The sequence below is a fragment of the Filicampus tigris genome, chromosome 1 (genome assembly GCF_054856515.1).
Source record: "Filicampus tigris isolate MCC_2025a chromosome 1, RoL_Ftig_1.0, whole genome shotgun sequence".
Classification (NCBI taxonomy): domain Eukaryota; kingdom Metazoa; phylum Chordata; class Actinopteri; order Syngnathiformes; family Syngnathidae; genus Filicampus; species Filicampus tigris.
Genome location: NC_141217.1, coordinates 41819952 through 41839623, shown reverse-complemented (window position 1 = coordinate 41839623; position 19672 = coordinate 41819952). Strand labels below are relative to the sequence as shown.

The window sequence follows — 19672 nt, the reverse complement described above, 5'->3', positions numbered from 1 at the left end:
AAAACAATGGCAACACAAAATTAAAAAAAAAGAATGTGTCAAATCAATTAGGTCACACACCTCACCATTAGTCTTTTTGTTGTTGAGACCTGAAGCTTGACTCCATCCAGTCGCCACAAAGTGAAAGAACAAGAAGCTCAGCCTTCTCGCCGAAGGGCCACGGTGCAGCGTTCGCAGAAACAAATCACGTTATCACACATTAAAAAGAAACCTTAACTTGTATGACTCATCCCTCAATAATCATAATCGCATAATACAATATGGCCGATAGAGCTCAGAGCGACAAGTGAACTCATTTTAGTGCATTTCTAGTGTTCTTTGAGTGATCCTGACTGTCTTATCTTCTATCGCCTTCAACTTTATTCCAAGAATAGAAAATCAGAGCTCAACATTCCGTGCCAGGGACGGAACGGTCAGTCCGACCGGACTTGGGACGTTAACTCTTTTATAAAGACGGACTAAGCGAGGACGGAGGTACTTTGCGACGACTTTGAAAAATGCTCTTGGAGTGCCTTGAAGCAAGAAAGCTGCTCTAAAAATCAACACAATGGAATGGAACACGTTAAAGTTCCCGCAACAGGTGCTGGAAAAGGCAGAAAGGCAATCCCGAGGGCTTGGAAAGCTTAACATTTGCTCACAGCAATACATTCAAACGATAAATGAAAATGATGCTACCCAGCCGCTTGTGGGACACTACATTGTCAATGGACGACGGAAACAGACACGTGCCCTATACAAGTTTCAAATATTTCAGCTCAGCTTTTAATAAAATATGTTTGAAATGACTAAGCATGTTTTGAACACAATTCATTGGGGAATATGTTGCCTGTCAAAACCCAACTTTGTACACATTACAACGATAACTTTCAATACATGTAGGGCGTTGCAGTACTGAAGAATGCGTTGGATTTTGTAGATTCCATGCATTTGCGTAGAAGTCAACCCAAGGAACAACTCATGCGGCAGTCAATATTTCACGTCGTTATTCGCTACAAGACTGCTTCCAACCTGCTGAAACATGTTACACAAAACACGTCATCGATAGGCTCATTTATTACCATTTTCTAAAACTCCATTTTTTGTATATATATATTTTTTTTCATATAGGCTCGACTTTTAATGGCTTCCCCAAAAAAACATTTTGACTCAAATGAATGGTGAGCGAATGTGTGGCCAACAGCAAGTTGCGCTCTCGAAAATACACCTATGGTCAATACACATGTCAAATATAAAAAAGTTTGAGAAATAATTCATGCATTACAATTATTACTATCACTTACACCAGGGGTATCGTTAAGGGCGTCATGATAACATTACGGCGTGCTGGATGAGAAAGACAAAGAGGTAAGTAACGCCCTTGTGCTTTCTGGCCCCCCAGCGCCATGATGTAGAAAAGGGGAAAAAAACACCAGCAACAAGACATTGGCAATCATATTAGTCCTTGGAGTGTCACAGCACTTTAGCACGTTTGCGCTACTAAGCCTTCCGGATATTCTTTGCTCACATGAGCACATTCTGGCATTATGAGCGAAAAAAGAACTCAGTTGCTTCTCTTTTGTCTATGGGCTGGTCAATTTAACGGTACTTCTGTATATATAGTATACAGCATGCATAATTATGCAGTAATAATGGTATTTGATAGTAGTTCATGCATTTGACTGTAAACTGGATTGCTGTGGAACTGCCAAAGTCCAGGGGCCCTAAAGTTTCCAGGAAAAAACAAATAACTTCAGCTTTGGGAGCCTCTACTGCAGCATGTAACACACAAGTGACATGAAATCAGTGCATATGATGGGCAATTGTCGTTGAGATAGAGCTGGAATCCAAGAGGCTGAAATGTGCACCATCAACAAAGCTGTCTTTGTCATTTACACTCATTCTAATCTTATGTAAGAACATTAAACGGCAGTTCATTTCTTTTAGTATTTGTATGCACGGTCGAATGTAAAACGTTGCTTAATCATCACCTGTACAGTTACTTGTGCTTTTATGATGGCGCCACTTTGACACTTTGAAGTTACAGTCACAGCTTATGTGGAAAAAGAGCACATTGCGTTTGGCTTTTGGAGGCTCCTTTCAAAACGTAACACTGATGTATGTATAGCTCATGAGCCACAAATATCAACCACAAGGTGGCGCAATAGCCAGCGGTTGAGTGCGGCAGGAGCATCCTGTGGACCCCTGGTCAGTAACCAGAGAGAGACAAACAGGACATCAATTCTATCAACTACCAACATGATGCGACATGCCCCCCCCCCCCCCCCCCCCCACACACACACACAAAAAAAAAAACAACAACATGATTTGGCTGGGATAAAAAATAAATACAAAATTTGTCAAATGGCTATTGGCATCAAAAGGGAGAGCAGGCTTGATTAATGCTTGCTCATGCATTTGAACCTGTTTGAGAAGTAAAAGGTTTCATCGTGAATGTCATGTTCGTCATCGTATCGGAATCTTTTATAGGCCTTTTCGGATTTGGATCCACTCCATGGCAGTTTGATCTTTGACGCGTGGCTTATAACGACGTCACTGCACGAGCCAACGTGGAGAGAGCCCAGCCCGTCAATGAAGAATTCTGTGGGCAGCGAAAGAACATTCGGCTGTGGGAAATGTTCTTTCCCACCAGTTTTCAATCCTGAAGCCATTTTGTCATTAACTACCCAACATGTCAACTAACACTCTCACCCAATCACAAATCTTAACAGCATTGCTGGATTGGAAATCGGATCCTCTCCCGCTGACTGAGCGGATAGACGACCAGAGGTGGCGACTCACACCAAACGTGCTGTTTGTTTATTCAAAATAAAGCACAGGAAGTCCTCAAATTACGACGTAAGCGACCTACGACGTTTCCACTTTACGACGCCCGTGCCTCCTCCTCCATTTTGTCCCCGGCACCAGAGTGACGACGTTTACGTGCAGTCAATATTCGGCTTGAAGTCAAACTTCTGAAACATTCTGGATCTCCCGTTTCCACGATTGAGCGCACAGAGTTGCGCCGGCATTTGAATAGGCCGCTGTGTACGGCGGCGTGACTCAAATGGACGTCATTTCCGCGTGTTACTTTCAACTTTCAATAAAACACTTGATATTCACGTCACTCACCACAGGAATGAAGCAGTCGCTTTGCTCCTGGCTCCCTCCAAAAGATGCTTTTGTGCTGCTTCTCGGAGCTCGTTTACCTCTGCTTGTGTATCGGCGACGGGTTTGGCGCCAAACGGCGCACCTCCGCATTCAAGCACTTCCTGTACTACAAAGACCAGCATTCCTTGCGGCTGCGCAATGAGCATGCGCAGAGTGTCTCGATCGTGTCCCTGCACACCGGCAGTATCCTTGCCTTTTTCGCCTTCCTCTCCTCCGTCTCCATCTACTTCTGAGCAGTCATCCTAAGTACAGCATCTTATGCTTTTTATTTGAATGTATTTTCATTTTTTTAGACAAAGTATTTTGACGTAAATTTCGACTTTAACGGTGAAATCCGACATATGCCAACATTCGTGTTACATCGCCAGTGTAGGAACGGAACTCGTTTGTAAAATGAGGACTTCCTGTATAATTATTTTCTTATGAACTCATTCAGTGCCAAAAACGTTTTCATATGTCTTTTCACAGTCCAGCCATTCAACCCCAGCAACTTATTTATATTTTTTTCATTTTTCTCAAAGAGGGTAAAAGAGGCTCTGAAAATGTCTGGCACTGAACGAGTTAAAAGCACATTAGAAAAAGTTTTGTTTTTGTGGGAAGCTCGAACGGATTCGTAGCATTTCCAATCATTTCACTGGGGAAAGGTGATTTGAGATGCAAATGTTTTCAATTACAAATGTGCTCACTGAACGAGTTGCACCCCTATCTCAAGGCAGCGCTGTCTTTGTTGCCGACATTTAGCTGCAGCGCAAGCACTCTTGGGTGCAGGCTCTACTCACCCAGATGGCCACGGCGGGCCAGGCGGGGGTTGAAGCCCACCTGCTGCACCTTGTCAGTTCTCCCCATGAAGAAGTTGATGACACCATCAGCCACCACACAATTGGGAAATCCCTCCACGGCATGATGATAGCCACGCCGAATATGTATACAGTCACCATCTTCTCCCCCCGATTCCACTGAAATGGTGTGACGGAAGGTTGAAGTCCAGCCCGTCGCCTCTCGAACCGCGCCCCCTACCTGGAGCGTGGACGACGGCAAACAATGTGAAGGAACAACGCCCAAAAAAGAGGAGTGAAATTATGAAGTTGACCAAAGGGAACCAGACGCCAATGTCTTTAGCATAATAGCATCATTGCCAAACACATTCAACAAACACGAGTTCAGTTGCCTTTACGGATTACCATGCTCTGGATGACCTAAGATCAACAAAGGGGAAACCCCCCCCACAATTTTTAGCAAGTACATTACTATTTTTTTGGATTGATGTGATAGTGACCAAATAAAGAAGTGCAGCCGATGTTGTAATTAAGTCCAGGTTGCTCATGTACTGGCTGCATCCCATATAGGGGTAATGTATCATCCCAAAAATGTTTTCATGAATATACTTGATACTCTATACCAGGGGTGTCCAAACTCGGTCCTCAAGGGCCGTTGTCCTGTCTCTTTTCCAGCTCTCCTTGCTGCAACGCACCTGATGATGGTTAGCAAGCTCTGAAGAAGCTCTGAAGAAGCTTGCAAACCATCATCAGGTGCGTTGCAGCAAGGAGAGCTGGAAAAGAGGCAGGAAAGCGGCCCTTGAGGACCGGAGCTGGACACCCCTGCTCGATACGGTGAAACTACATTGTGAATTACAGGGAAAACACAACAGCTTGAGGAATTTGGTATCAATAAAAAAACATTTCAACAAACTGCAGTTGCCGTGCCTGCTCCGCAGGGCCACTGCGACATCTGGTGGCATCGGTCACAGCCTGCAGAAAGCCTTCGCTATTAGCACGGCACATGCACCAAGGCCGGCCGGCCGGAGAAAAAAAGACTTCAGTCATTTACCCCCCAAAATGTTTATAATTGCCAACGCGGAACTACACTATGATGCTCAAAAAGTTGAATGTCATCTAGAATTATTCTTAACTCATGACCTTTCAAAATACAGACTTTGAAAGGTAATGAGTTACTGAAAGTACTGTACAGGTTTACCTGCCAACGTAAGGCTCTCTGTCCTTTCCGTAAGATCCCAGGCTGAGGTTAGCTCCTCTTGACATACAAAGCTTGCCCCCAAGTCGAGATGTATCACTCAAACATACTTTTGACCTGTTTTCTGTAGCTGAGCCGTGATTGGTCGGTACCTGGGCAACCGCGATGTTATTTTTAGTTGACATCAAGTGACCAAATGGCCGCCACCTGAGATGGCTAAAATCGGTTGGATTTGACTCTTTAACACGTATTCCTCAAACGCAATATTAATCATATTAGCGTGTGTAGATGAGTGGAGGCGCAGAGAACATCTTCTTGTCAAGGAATGTTTTGGGTCGACTCCCACTTGAAGTCTCTAATGTGCCAAATGGTAGCAAAGTGTGTGAAAACAAGTTGAAATACATCCATCTATGGATTTCTGTATTTGCCCTTGTTCTAGTGATAGTCTCTCGTATCACCGCACTAGCAAAATAAATGGATTCATTTGGCCTTTAGCTTGGATTCCGGTTGATTTTACCGTTGTCACGTTCAAGAGTCTTGCTTGCTTGCAAAAAAAGAAAAGAAGTTTCAAAACTGTGTTTGCCTCGTGCTGTCACTCCTTTTCCCACTCTTATGTCCATGCATCTTACCAGATCCAGACTGGTCCTCTCCAGAATGTCCACCATCTTCTCCAACTTGGTGTCTGCTTTGAAGATGAAATCATCATCCACCCAAAGCACATATTTGGTGGTCACCTGAGACACTGCCAAATTTCGCCCAGCAAACCAACCCTGATGATCAAATAGGCAGCGGTAATTGTCGAGGTTCACTCATCATGACGCGCGATGCGATAGTTGGATCAATATCGACCTTTCCGAATGGCATAATGAATTGCTCAATATGAGGTCCGGTCACTCGCTGAGGGTGCTCGTTGTCATCCGCTATCACGATGGTGATGGTTGGGTAATATTGCCGTATGCTGTCGATGAGATCTTTGAGTTTGTCGTAACGTAGAAAGGTCTTTGTCACGATGGTAACAAGAGCGCTCATGTTGGTCTCTTGCGAGGAAACACAAAAGCACTGGTTAACTTTCTGAAGATGACTTGGAAAAAAAGAATACATAAAACTATGCGGTAGAAAAGGTTCAAAAACCTTTTGGGTAGCCTGAGTTGTAAAGTCTTGGGACGGCGGAATGTCCAATTTTTATGGTGAAAAATGAGCGGTGACCTTTAGTTGCAAACTGAACTGTGGAGAAAAATACAGCTGAAATGTAACCCGCCATCAGATTTTGCTTTCCGCACAATTCCTATTCTTTGAATAGGAAAAAGCTCCCTTGTCCTTCCTCATTGCCACCATGTTGACTGTTTGCAAAGCCACAGTCAATGCGTGTGGGCACGCGGCGCGCCGACGTCCAGAGACGTGTTTGAAGTTGGACCTATTTGCCATCAAATCGCCGGCAAGGCGTAGCAGCAGCCCAGCGTGGGAGTGCAGAAGCCAGTCCACTGACAAGCATCTAACCCTTATTGGGCCAAGGCACATATTGGAAAATCGGAAAAATCTCACGGCACAACACCCCAAAGAAGAAATAGACAGTAGCGGCAAACGTACCGACTGGGTCTAACATCTCTGCCCCATTCGTTGAACCCAAAGCCATTGTTGTGTCGTATGAATTGAATCGGGTGGATTCGCGGGTAATTGTACCTTCTGCTGGCCAGTGGAAGAGCGCTTCGTTGTTGCGCTTGCCACAGTTGTCCCTGGCATACATCCTGGAGATTGGAAACAAAAAGTCTACCAACCCCTATTCAATTGCCATGTTTTGGAGTAGTACAAAAATGTTTTCTTCTCAGTCCCACGGGCTTTACTAGAGCCACCGTAGCTGATTGGGGATATCGAACTTCCCATGGGATTATAATAACTTGGCCCCTATTGAACAATACGCTCAATAGCCTTTGCGTTGTTATTTGTTCAGGTGCTGATGTATATTCCCGCCCGGGTGATAATGTACACTCCCGACATATACGCTCCACGACCAAATTTGGATTTGGATTTTTTCAATATATCTGCCCGGTGGTTGGGGACCACTTCTCCTAAATGCTCGTGACTATCTGATGGCACTATCTTTGCATCCATCCCTCTGTGGTTTTGCGGCCAAGGTTCAACCAGACTTGAAGAGGGCCAAAGTCCTTTTATTGCCTTTCTGATAGGTTCCCATGAGAGCAGGGGTGCTTGCGGTCGCTCGCTGTTGTGTCAGACCGCGTCGTCAGTCCAAAGGCTGATCATTAACTACAGTATATAGCCCCGAGTTGAACAACGCCTCTGAGAGTCACAATGTCCCTTCCCTTCTCTTTCTTCTCTGCCTATCCTCTCTGGGGCAGTGCAAACACCAAAGATGTAAATTTCTGTCAAAACTAATCTGCATAGCAATGTGACCAACGGGCTTGGTTTGGATTTGCTTAGAAAGTCTCTTTCATAGCATTATATGACATTGTTCCCATGTGAGCCAACGGCACCTGTGTCTGATGTCCTGGGATGGAACACTGTGTTTGTATAGGTGATAAACTGCAACTGCCTGTTCAGGGCGGAGAGAAAAGCACTTGAGAGGATCATGTGGGTCTTTCCTTCTCCTTTAACCGAGACCCTCTCCACTGTAGCAGCGACATCAAAAGTCCCCAGTGTGGCGCTCAAATACACCTGCGACATCATTTCAGCAAAGGGGGGGGGGATTCATGGATCATTTTTAAGCTTATTTACACTATGAATCACCAACTTTTGTTGTGCATAAAAGGATGCGGACTGGGGGCGGGGGTGGAGGCTGAACTTACCGTATGGTTTGACGTTGCTTCTTCAATAAGACCCAAACCTAAAGTACAAACAAACTTGGTGTTTACCAGAGGCGGGCGTGTCAGTAAATTTTGCCGGTCCGTCATTCGCCAGCGTCAGTCCATCACTCCTTCATCGTTCTTTTAACCGCCATTCTGTCTCTGCTGAATTACAGTTCATCAGCGCTATTTTAGAACCGTCAGCCAGGCCAACAGTGTCAGTCGTCATCGTTGTTTTAACCACGCCTCCATCATCGCTAAATCACAGTTCTTTTTGTTCGTGTCGGCAACAGCCAATCGGCGTTGAGAACGTACTTACAACATCACACGCTCACGCAGGACAAGCACACACACACACATGCGCACCCCCACACACACACACACCCGCCCACCCCCACACCCGCACACACGCACACACACAGCGTGGTATGATAAAAACTGTGTGGTACAATATCATTGCGGTCTTTCGAACTGAACGGTATACAGCACAGTCAGCTTCCTTGACCGGCCGGGACCGAGACAAAAAAGGAGCGAGCGGACTTGGAGTTGAAGTTGAAGTATCTGGTGAGCAGATTGACTAGTTTACTGCTGTTGAACTGTCAACCATTTTTTTCTTGTCGGAGGAGCCCCTCTTTCTCTCTGATCAAAAAACCCACGCACAAACTCACTCGAGACGCGTGTTTCCATCAGTCTTCAGCAAATCGGAAATCCGTCAGTGACGGACTGGGAAGGTCTGTCGGTACTGACCCGGTTAGTGACGATTCCGGTGACGGATGAAAACCCGCTTCCGTCGGTGCTTAGTCTGTCTCTTTTTTTTTTTTTTTTTTAAGTTTGAAGTTATTCGCCAGCAAAACGAGCGGTCGCCAATGACAGACTTTCCGTCAGTACTGACGGGATGCCCCCCTCTGGTGCTTACAGCAATTATGTCATGCACGATAGATCGTGAGGAAAATGAATCACAATACATGACACGAGTTCTGGAACTGAACTTTTTGCACAGTAAGCATGTAGAATGATAAAAGTAGCAAAGTGTGCATAAAAATATATTTGTCCATATAGACATCAATGTACTTCAAAGTTCACTGGCGGATTTACTCTATTTCAGCTTTGCGTGCATCACTCAGACTCAATTTGCAAAATTCAATATTGAGTGTCAAACTATGCAAAACATCTGAACTTGAAGGTTTATTTGGAACCAAATAGTGAAAAAAGGATGAAACAAACAATGTAAATGTGTATTTATGACCCATTACTGCCAATACGCTTTTAATCCCCCCCCCCCCCCCACACACACACACACACACGCACACCCCACACGCACCCACGCACGCACACACACCCTGTGCCGTGCACCACATTTTGGGAGTCTCAGCGTTACCTGGTATGATGATTGTTTTGAGGGGCCGCACTGCCACACCTTGCGAGGGAAACTGAAGAGGACTGTTAGCCTCATTTACAATCAGCACATCTGCGGGACTGGAGGACCTTCAAACACACAGTAGTGTGTCTTAGTCATTGAAAAAAAGGAACAGATAAAGAAGCATCAGTGGCCAATGAACACGACGACGCGTGTCGGTGCGTGACTTGACCATACGTTTACGGCACGTTTCAAAGTACTAAACAAAAGACAATAAGTGGCCATTCGTAAACTCAAGGAAAGCGGGAACGCTTCAAAGAAACGGCTGCTGTGCCATTTCCTAACAGGGCCCAACACTTGCTGCGGGTGCTGGTTTGCTACAAAAAATCTGACTTTTACGTGCCTGACCACAACATCAAACAAGGGCCCATTATAGAATAACCTATTAACAATAATGGGATAAAAGATATCCGAAAAAGATATCATTCAGTCTGTAGTGCTGTGCTCCCATGTAGATAGTGTTGCCAAGGGCTCAAATATCCTAGGCTTCAACTGAAACGTACACTTTCCATGACAGGTTTTGCCATGAAATTGTGCAAATATTCAGGTGTCTACCGTCCATGAGAATTTATGATCATTAACATATTCACTGCTGTGCAGAGTTAGGGCCAACAGGGCGCTGGCCTTGGGGGGGATCCACAAACCCCTTCTGTTAAATTGAATATAACATGACAAGAATTTGCAAAGGTTTGTATTCATATTTTACACATCATCCCAACCTCACTGGAATTGGAGCTTGTACATCTCACCTGAAATATGACATGTATCCTAATTCGCAGAGGTGGGCATTCCATCCGTGGCGGACTGACGGACACCCGGCACCCGTTTTGCTAACGAAAGACGAGAAACTCCCAAAAGGGAAGCACCAAGCAATGACGGATGTAAGTCTAATCATCGCTAACTGGGCCAAGAACCGAGGGACCTCTCAGTCCATCACTGACAGACGGCCATTTCGCTGACGACTGACCGAAACACACCCCTCCTGTCTCACGTTTGCTCACGGGGGCGAATACAGCGGCCTCGGTTGACTAGACTGCATCGAGTGTATTTGGGAAAAACGATGGTGGCGGTATGCACCAAAGAGCTGTAATCTGCCAAGAAACTAAGAGAGGAAGAAGGAGAAGATGGAGAGGTAAGAAGAAGACGAAGATCGCGTTGGGTCTGACAGATGGTGGATAGATCGGATTGGATTCTAACCTTGGCTACAATACGGTGTGGGATCCCAGTAAGCCATTTGAAACTTGAAATGAATATATTTGGCGTTTTTCGAGTTAAAGCAGCTGCAGGCAGCCACCAGCGTGCTCTCTCGCTTTGTAAAGCTCTTTGGGCACACACCGTATGATGTAGATACGCTGATATGCAGTGCACTCCATTTACCATTCTAATCAAATTGGATCTTTCATCTGTTGGACTATGATGTGTTGCTGTTGTTGTTTTTTTGAAAGACTGACCATTGACGGACTGGCGGACCGCTGAAATCGGCCGACAGAAGCGACGACGGAAACGCTGTTGGGAACCCGCGGTGGACTGACCGTTACGGTTTGGTCGGGCTTGAAATAATGACGGACTGACAATGAAGGACGGGTGCCCGGGCCGCTGACGAATGACGGACCGTCATGATTGAGTAAATTGCCCAACTCTGCTAATTTGAAGTTTGCCACCAAAGAAATGGTCATCTCATGAATGTAGCGTAAGAGGTTACCCAAAGGTAAGCTGCATCATGACAACTCTTTTTCGACAGCCGCCCGATGCGGTGAACTCAACTAGGACATTACCTCATTTGAACACCGCTGTATTCTCGGGCTCGGCGATGCTTCGCACCCTCAGGGTCGGGCTGGGATTGTAAAAATGTCAGGCCCAAGTCGTGGGCCTTTACGCGCGGGAAGAGCAGGTTGGAGAAGGGCAGCTGAAAAGTCTCCTTATCGGCCACACAAACACACGTATTTCTCGCCAATCGACTGTATTGGAAAAGAAATGTGTGTGATGACCAGGATCAAGTATTGCAGAACAACATTGACTTACTCAAACCCACCATGCTACATCCTCTTTGACATGATAGGAAATGTCATTATGGTCATTGAAGAGGTTTTGAATTTGCTCCACGATGGCAGTCTCCATTTCATTGATCCTTCCAGGCCGTAGGTCAACTCCGCCGCGGCTTCCTGGGCTGAGCTGGCCTGTGTTTAACAGCACGACCAGCAGCAAACCACTCGTCACAAGCAGTCCAAGGCCCTTCTTGTAGGAGACGCGCATCTGGAAGGAAGATCACAGCATACCGGAGGTTGTCAAAGTGCATCATATCGAATCCAGAAGAAAATGGTTTCAAAAATGCCGCCTTGCTTGAGTTAGCAAACAACGCGTGGTTTGCGATGGCATTATACCCGAGATACGGCCATCGTACACTGTTGCGTGCTAACATCGACAGAACCCCAGCCCGACGCGCCGGCTTCTCCAACTGCTCATTCGATGTGTTCCCTTGTCATTGGCTAAAATGCAAAGGACACATCACCAGGACGTCGCACGCCGCTCTGTTCGCTAACTCTCAAGCTGCTTCGCACATGCCATCCCAAACATCCAGGCACTTCTCCTCTTTGTCTCTTCACAACGGCTTACTCCCTTTTCTAAAGCTGCAATTCTACCGCCTTGTTAGTTTGTGGCCTGTCTGTATGTTCGTGAATTCACTCATTCGCTCATTCTCTTCTGCTTATTTGAAGTCGGGACGTGGGGGCAGCAACGCGGACCTCCCTCTCCCCGACCACTTCCTCCAGCTCTTCCGGGGGAATGCCGAGGCGTTCCCAAGCCAGCCGGGAGACATTGCCTCTCCGATGTGTCCTTTTCTTTCCGTCAGAGTTTCACCATTATGTTAGTGTTCAGTCTCATTGGGCTCTTTTCAATGTTCTCCAAATAAAATGTACGATTATTATTATTACTATTCATATTAATAGTGAGGACAGGTGGTTTGGATAATGGATGGATGGATTATTACTCTTATTATTAAATGAGACAACTGCCCCAAAAAATAACAGGAGAGCGGCAACAATGTAGCCACTTTAGATGTGCTTGAGGCTGTCACTTATCAACTGTGTTTTATTAGAAAGTCCTTCAAAACACTCTTTTACTCGTTTCATCGCAGGAGCAGTTCATGAATCTATCAGGCAACTTTGAGAGTCAATTTGAGAAGTGATTGTATCATTTCCCCTGCTAACTTCCCCTGTACGATTTATGTTAAAAATTAACAATGCAGCGCCCCCGACGTTAAAAAAAAAAAAAAAAAAAAAAAAGTTAGGGTTAGGGTTAGTGTGGTCTCTGGGTACACTTGCCTTCTCTCGATGAATACACCACTGACAAAGGAAGCGAAACCAGACAACGTGTTCTTGGGTGCGCATGAAGGTCATTCATAAAACAAGTCTTTCATCTGGACCTCAGTGCTGTAATATTAGCAATACATTTAAGACGTGTTTCAAAGGACTAAACAATAGACAATGAGCGGCCATTGGTAAGCTTTCAGCTCCAGAGTCTCCGCACGGGGGGCCTCCGGGTTGAGAGGTGTGGCCGGCCTTCCCACGGGTGGCCGGTGGATGTGGCGTCCTCCCGGCGGCTCCCTTGGCCCGGGGGGCCACCGCACCGCGTGTAGGGGCTACCTCGGTCAATCTGAGCCGGGGGTCTCTGTGACGGCGGCGCCCCCTGCATGTGGCCGCGGGCTGCCTTTCCTCTCAGCGCGGACGAGCGCCCCTTGGGCACCGATACTTTTTCCTCACGTGGTCTCTCTGTGCCTTGCCCTGCCTTCTTGAACGTAGTTTATCAGGTTGTGTGTATGCGTGTGTTTTACGCGAGTGTGAGTGCAAGCGTGCTTGTCGAAGCGTGCCTTTGTGTATGTTAGGAGGGAGGGGACGGGTCTTCTCTTTCAATGCTTTTATTGCACAGCACTTTGAGTCGCATTTTTATGTATGAAAAATGCTACATGAATAAAATGTGATCGATTGAGTGATAGAAAACACCGGATAGTCTAAAGAGCACTGTTCAAATGCCAGGATTTTTTGGTCTCAAGGGTTGGATCAAGATAAATCATTTCAAGCCTTTATCCACCATTAATGCAGTTGCTGTGGCCATTTTATGACGTCACATTATTATTCTGTCATATAGGCTCAGTGTCCAGGATAAGCTGGAGCTTCCCAGTGGCACGTTGTCAGTCCATCGCGCTCTCTTCCAGCCAGAATGTCAGCTTTCTCCTCCCATGTCCTCTGCATGCAGCCCTGCTCTTTGTAGTTGCATTGTATTTTTGTTATTTTGTTGATCAAAGACTTTGACTTTTCAACTTCCGTGTCATGTCTGCTTTTGGGTCCAAATTCCGCTCCTCACCTGACACCCTGATCAACCCCAAATCAAGCTTGGCTTTTCTGACATGCCTTACGAGCAGGGTAGTGAGTCGTGCATGACGCGGCGAAACAAGATAACATCTTGCTAAAGCAAAGGGCAATCGTATGCTTTCTGTTGGAAGAAAGCTTCATGAATATGAGTGTGAGTAGAAGCATTTCTTAAGCAAACATCTACCGTACTTGTTTTCTCACATCAATCAAAATAAGGAAAAACAGTGCATTGAGTTTCTCTCAAAAGATACGATGTCATGCTCTCACAAAACATAGTATTTACTTTGACGTAGGGCGTGCAAATGTACATTTATTTTCCATGCCTCTAGAGGTTTGATAAACTGACTTCTGAACAGATGAATAGTCAGACAAAATGGGCACAGGAGTCAAAAGAAAAACAGCAGCCGGCAATTGGACATTCTGGTTTCTCTTTCTCGCAACAACAAATTCCCTGCACAGATTTGAAAAACATTCTGTACAGCGACGTAATGAAATCAAACACGCCCAGGCCGATTGGCCGCGAAAATAGACGATGAAAAAAATGGGCTTCCGACTACGCTTAGTCCGACTCGTTTTTATGTTGCCCGTCTATCGGTTATGGCCTACAAAATGGGCGTCCATCATAGACGGATAGGCGGACCGGCCCGTCACATAAGCGGTATGCCCAGCTCTGAGAACATTGATTAAGCCATTAAGGCCGGGAGCACATAACCGCGTTTCTAACTCGAGAGCCGGGAGCGCTGTTGTGTCTCTCTACTTTTAAAGGCAGGAGAGAGCGGATATGTCTTTTACCTCTTTTAATCCAATTCTCGGTATCTTAGCCAATGAAATGCATCAGAATATACACATGGGATGGTGTCGTGAGACCGCGGGGGATGTCCCGGAATTTTTTCGGACATTAATGGCGGCGCAGATGATTGCGGGAGCTCTGAAACAAGTGACGGCAGTGAAAAAGGCGACGCGTCAGCAGAACGTGATATATGGTTAAGATGTATGTTTGTAAACAATGACGATAGCAATGTCTTTGTAACAGAATTGAAGATGGTGACGATCACCACTTTTTAAAAATTAAAAATAGTGCTTCTCTTGCACTGAAGACTTTATCTTTACACCTTCGATTGAAATAGTTAATAATCATAAATTCGGGCCTGTATGAAAGCCACATGTCTACGATCTCAAATTCTTTTGGAATTATTTTAATTATGTTATCTGCTACAGGGGCAGAGATATCAATTGTTTGGGAGGTGTTGAATTTCTGGGACAGCCTCAGGTTTGAGATGGTGATTCTAACGTCGCCCTTCGGTTTAGGGGAGATGTTGAGCAAGGAGCTTTAGGCCTTAATGGGTTAATAAATGATTTGGCAAATGGTTGGCAAAATGACTTGCTGACAGACGGTTTGGTTTACAGACTTGACTGTCTACCCTCATGTTAATGATTTCGTTGCAGATGGTATATGCACTTTCTTCTTTCATTATTGGTTTAATTAAGAACAGATCTGAAATCTATTGTGTAGGTAAAATGCTGTTAATCCCAATGGATCGTTCTGTGTGTATTAAGTTAAATTGACTGGCGTTTTGAGTTCAAAGAAAGAAAAATGAAGTTTAAATAAAAGACATTCAAAATACTTCATTTTTCATTATTTTTTATTTGACAAAGAAATCGTAATCGCAATCGTAAAATCGGGTTTGAGAGAAAATATTCGGGATTTTCTTGTTAGGCAAAATCGAACAACCCTACTGTACACACAAGTGGTGCAGTGGACGATTCATCTTTGATTGGTAAGGATCAAGCATCGGTTGGGCAGGATCCGCAGAGTAATTGGTGAAAAAAACAAAAAAGGCTAACGTCAAAATAAAGCTTACCAAATAATGCATTGAGTCAGGAATGCCAATGCAATCGCCTTAGTGAACTTTTACTTTGAAGTTGGCCCGCGTGGTGGCGTAACGGCTAACTTGACTCCCGTTTTTGGCGTATCGGCACTTTTAACGCTTGCTACCAACACCAACACAACGCCGTCTCGAAGTCACATTCGGTCGCTAATTTAGGACACGAACAAACCGCAGGTTGATTACGCTGTCATTGTATGATACAACACAAGTCTCCTGCGTTAGTGGCTAGCAGCTGTTATCGTTAGCTGGTAGCTCAACAGCTGCTCCTTAATGGCTTACTTTGTTTTTTTTAATCTTCTTTTTTTATATTGTGGCCCTAGATGTAATGTGCTGTCCACTTTTTAAGAAATGCGCCTTAAATTGCACTTTGAGTCTTTTTCATTATGAAAATAAATAAGTAAGTAAGTAAGTAAGTAAGTAAGTAAATAAATAAATAAAACTCTGTCTTCATTTAATTTCTAACATGTTTGCCTAATAATTCTAAGAAAACATTCTGCTCAAATGTCAGGCAGGATACTTTGAAATGTATACACTGTACCACTTACAAAATTGCGTGAAATTGTGTTCCTAAATCCTAAATGGCCATATTAGACACTAGGAGTTGATTTTTTGTTTTTTATGGGCAAAAGCGTTTTATAAAATAAATGAAGACAAAGTTCTATTTATCTATTCATTATCTATAATATATCATTTATATACTTTTTTTACCATACAAAAAACGATCCGATCTTACGTGGTCGCAAAGTGCACAGTCAAAGCTGTTGTAAACAAGCTACATAAATAAAGACGAGTTGAGTTATATTTCAACAACTTGTGCTCTGGCTGTCCTTAGTCGAGCCTTTCACGTTTGCGTTGAGCAACATTTGCGCGTCGAGTCGTGTGTCTTACCTTGCGCAGCCGCTGGATCACTTCGTCCGGTCTTGTGGTCCAACTTGAGAGCGCAGAGGCGTGTGCATGGAGCAGCTCCCCCAAAGTGCTCCATGCAAACTTGTCGCTGCTTGTGGGCGGGGCTCGTCGCCGCGGCTTTAAGTTCCACTCGGTCCGCGCTCATCTCGAGGCACTGCGGAAGTCATTTCGTTGGCGCGAGCTTGATGTAGGCAGCTCGGGCGTTTCTTGCTACAACCCGAGCTCTTCATAAACGAAACAAAACAAAAAACACAACCAGGGAGAATCGGCGATATCTCTTGTTAAATATGAGTAATCACTTCATATCCAAGACTAAAAGCAAACTTCACGGACATTGTCTTTAAAAAATCCAAATGGGCAACATTAAAAACGAGGACATTTTGAAAACTATTCAAATTGCTGTGTTCCCCCTCAAAATTGTGATTTGGTTTTTCCAGGTCCTCTTCTTGCTAACTTGCTCGTTGCAAATTCCCTTTGCTTTGAATGGTGAGATGAACAACTTCGTTTTTGAGGGAGTTGTCAACATTTGCGCGCAAGCGAGGCATGCACGCGCCTGCAGGCATGACCCACTCGTGCCTGTAACCAGCGAGAGCTGTTATGTCACCCTGCTGCATGCATGGCCACGCCACTGGAAGATTTCTGGCTACACCTCTGGCTGGATGTAAGACAAACGGAAAGGTCTTATATCAAGTGTTGAAAATCATCGTTACGCGCAGAGCTGGCGCAGTGTTGACTTTGTGGCTGTCTGCTGTGTTTCAGCGTGTCCGCCGTGTGATCGACAAGTGATGTTGTGACATTTTCGGACTGGATGCACACACATCACGTGCTGGCCTGCTTTCCGTTCAAAGCCATTAGATGCTTGTAACAACAATTTCGGGGGAGTAAATGTTGCCAATCTTTTTGACTTGGATTGCGATAGAGACCTTGGGTGGAAGGAAACTTCAAAAAAAAGAAACACCTTGGCTTCACTTCCCTGGAAATCCAAGTAACCTCGGTGTCAGCCGCTGTCGCTGTGCAGCTCGGAGCACAGGAAGAGGAAAGAGTGATACTACTGCCAAGTATCTGCCCGTGACTCAGGTTGCGCCATTTGAATTTGCTTGTGGAATTTCCCTCCTAACTTGACATGCCATGTGGGGAAAAAAACATGCTAGGTTGTGTTCTGGTACGGTAATGATGTGAATAGTGTGAAAAATGCAAGTAATAGACGATGTAAAAACCATGTACCACCTCCTCTCCCCGGACCCCCCCCCGCCCCGACCCCCCCCCCCCCGCCCCGAACCCCCCCCCCCCCCGTCTCATTATCCAAGAAACACAAAACAAGGTGAGTTTTTCATCAAACATCTGAAAGTTAAAGTTCCTCTATCTGTCATGTACAGGCTTGTACATGAAATTGGACCTTTTCTCTGCCCCCTTTTCACTCAGCAACTAACCGCTACAAGATCGGAGGCTGACCACATCCTCGGAGGCGCTGCTATGGAGATTTCGACATTGACGACCATCGGGCCCCTGCTCACTTCGCCGATGTCAACTTCCTGCAGCACTTGATTTGATTGACGTTCACATGATTTGAACAAACGCTGTATAGTGCCATAATGTGTGTTCAATGTTGCCCACTCGGCATCCATTTCAGCCTGATCATCCTAAGGTGCCTGTTGTCTGGCGAGCCATTGTGCCTCCTTCCTTTGAAGAGTCAGCGCAACAGCCTACTGACCCCATCGGCACCCACTCTCCACCGTTAAATCAAGACGACTAATACGACATGGACGTTAGGTCTATCTTAAAATATACTTCACTGTCATTCCACTTTTGGGAGAAATCCTTCTCGGTCGGTCGGTCGGCCATGCCGGGCTGCAGCTGTGGAAGATTCGTTGTGAACTGGTACCTTTTGAAATTTGTGTACATGACTACATTACATCTCATTTCAGTGAATTAATGATGATGATGATGATGGTGATGATGGTGATGATGATGACTCATACAAGCTACGGTAAATGGGCTGTCGCTTGTATAGCGCCCTCTTTTCTATGCGATTGGTTGTTTTTGCAGGCACATGAGAGCAGAGATGGCTAATTCTTCCACAGACTCTTTTCAAATGTAAATGTTCAAGTATTAGTCAACCAAAACCAAATCAAGAGAGCTTAACCATTGACTGTCCACATTTCAGCTGACATGACTCATGTTACCGTTGGGCGTCACCCTGTCGGCGCTTGCCAACCCTTTCATGAATGTTCCTCTGCACTAATAGGAAAGTCATTTATTTGCTTATCAGCAAGGTGGGCCTTTCTAACTGAACTCGTGCTGTAAACTGTACATTAAACGAATTTGCTACAATGGCAATGATGGCAGGTGAAATGAGCACGTAGCTGTCCGATGCATTTCAATTGTGCACCTGACCCGCACCTCACAACTCAGACGTTGAAACAGAGACGAGTTTATTGAAAAGTAGATGATTGCAGCGGACACAAAGCCTTGTCGACAAAGGGATAATTGGTCAGTTTATTGTCGATGCTGCAGCTCAACGCATTTGCAATTCCGATGACACAGATCCATTGCCGATCCTGCCACCCATTGAGTTGCTTGCTTTATTCATCCTGCCAAACCTGAAGAACAGGCCAAAAGACACACATCGTGTTTTTCATGTGGTCGAATTATGAACAATAGGCATACTGTATGCCTATTTGAAATTGTTGTGAAAGACTACTAAATTCACTGCCAGCATTTTGACAGTTTCAAGACCCACGGGATACTGTGGTCAATGTTTATACAAACACCAAACGACCAAATGAAAGAATAGACTCTCGTCCGTTCACCAGGCAAGAAAAACAGTTCCATTGTGCCCTTTCTTTGATAATCATCGAAAGGAAAAAAGGCAGCCCTAAACTGTGCTGATGTCATCTGATCTAAAACGGGGCATCAACGCCATCCACCGGTGTGTGTGCGTCGGTGCAGTTGTTTCTGAATTTGACATTTAGGATTCTGATTTCTAGGTATGTGGATGAAAGACAAGTCTCCGTCCATCTACTCCCTTTATCCTCAAAGGGTCAACCAAAATACTCTTAACTTAATCGACCGGTGGTATATTCATATCAATACGAGTGTCCATCAGTGTGTCGTACAATGCACTGTCGTGCGATGCACGCATTTTAAAATATTTTCTTTGGCACAAGAATAAAAGGA

General features: G+C 45.1%; 1 protein-coding gene across 2 annotated transcripts; it reads right to left on the bottom strand.

Annotated features, from left to right (window-relative positions):
- Positions 1-2286: 2286 nt before the first annotated feature.
- Positions 2287-17033, bottom strand: b4galnt1a (beta-1,4-N-acetyl-galactosaminyl transferase 1a). 2 transcript variants are annotated; one of them, XR_015088287.1, is made up of 12 exons: positions 16478-17033; positions 11366-11586; positions 11109-11291; positions 9295-9401; positions 7920-7957; positions 7608-7788; positions 6250-6342; positions 5968-6155; positions 5748-5888; positions 3927-4164; positions 3109-3389; positions 2433-2578 (listed from the first exon to the last, which is right to left on the bottom strand). XR_015088287.1 is itself a non-coding variant. In XM_086042349.1 (11 exons), exons 2-11 carry the CDS (start codon positions 11584-11586, stop codon positions 2376-2378), a joined length of 1593 nt encoding a protein of 530 aa, XP_085898475.1. In that variant the 5' UTR covers positions 16478-17029; the 3' UTR covers positions 2287-2375. The 2 variants fall into 2 exon arrangements, 1 of the variants encoding a protein (XP_085898475.1); XM_086042349.1 differs by lacking the exon at positions 3109-3389 and having other exon boundaries at positions 2287-2578; positions 16478-17029.
- Between the last annotated feature and the right edge of the window lie 2639 nt (positions 17034-19672).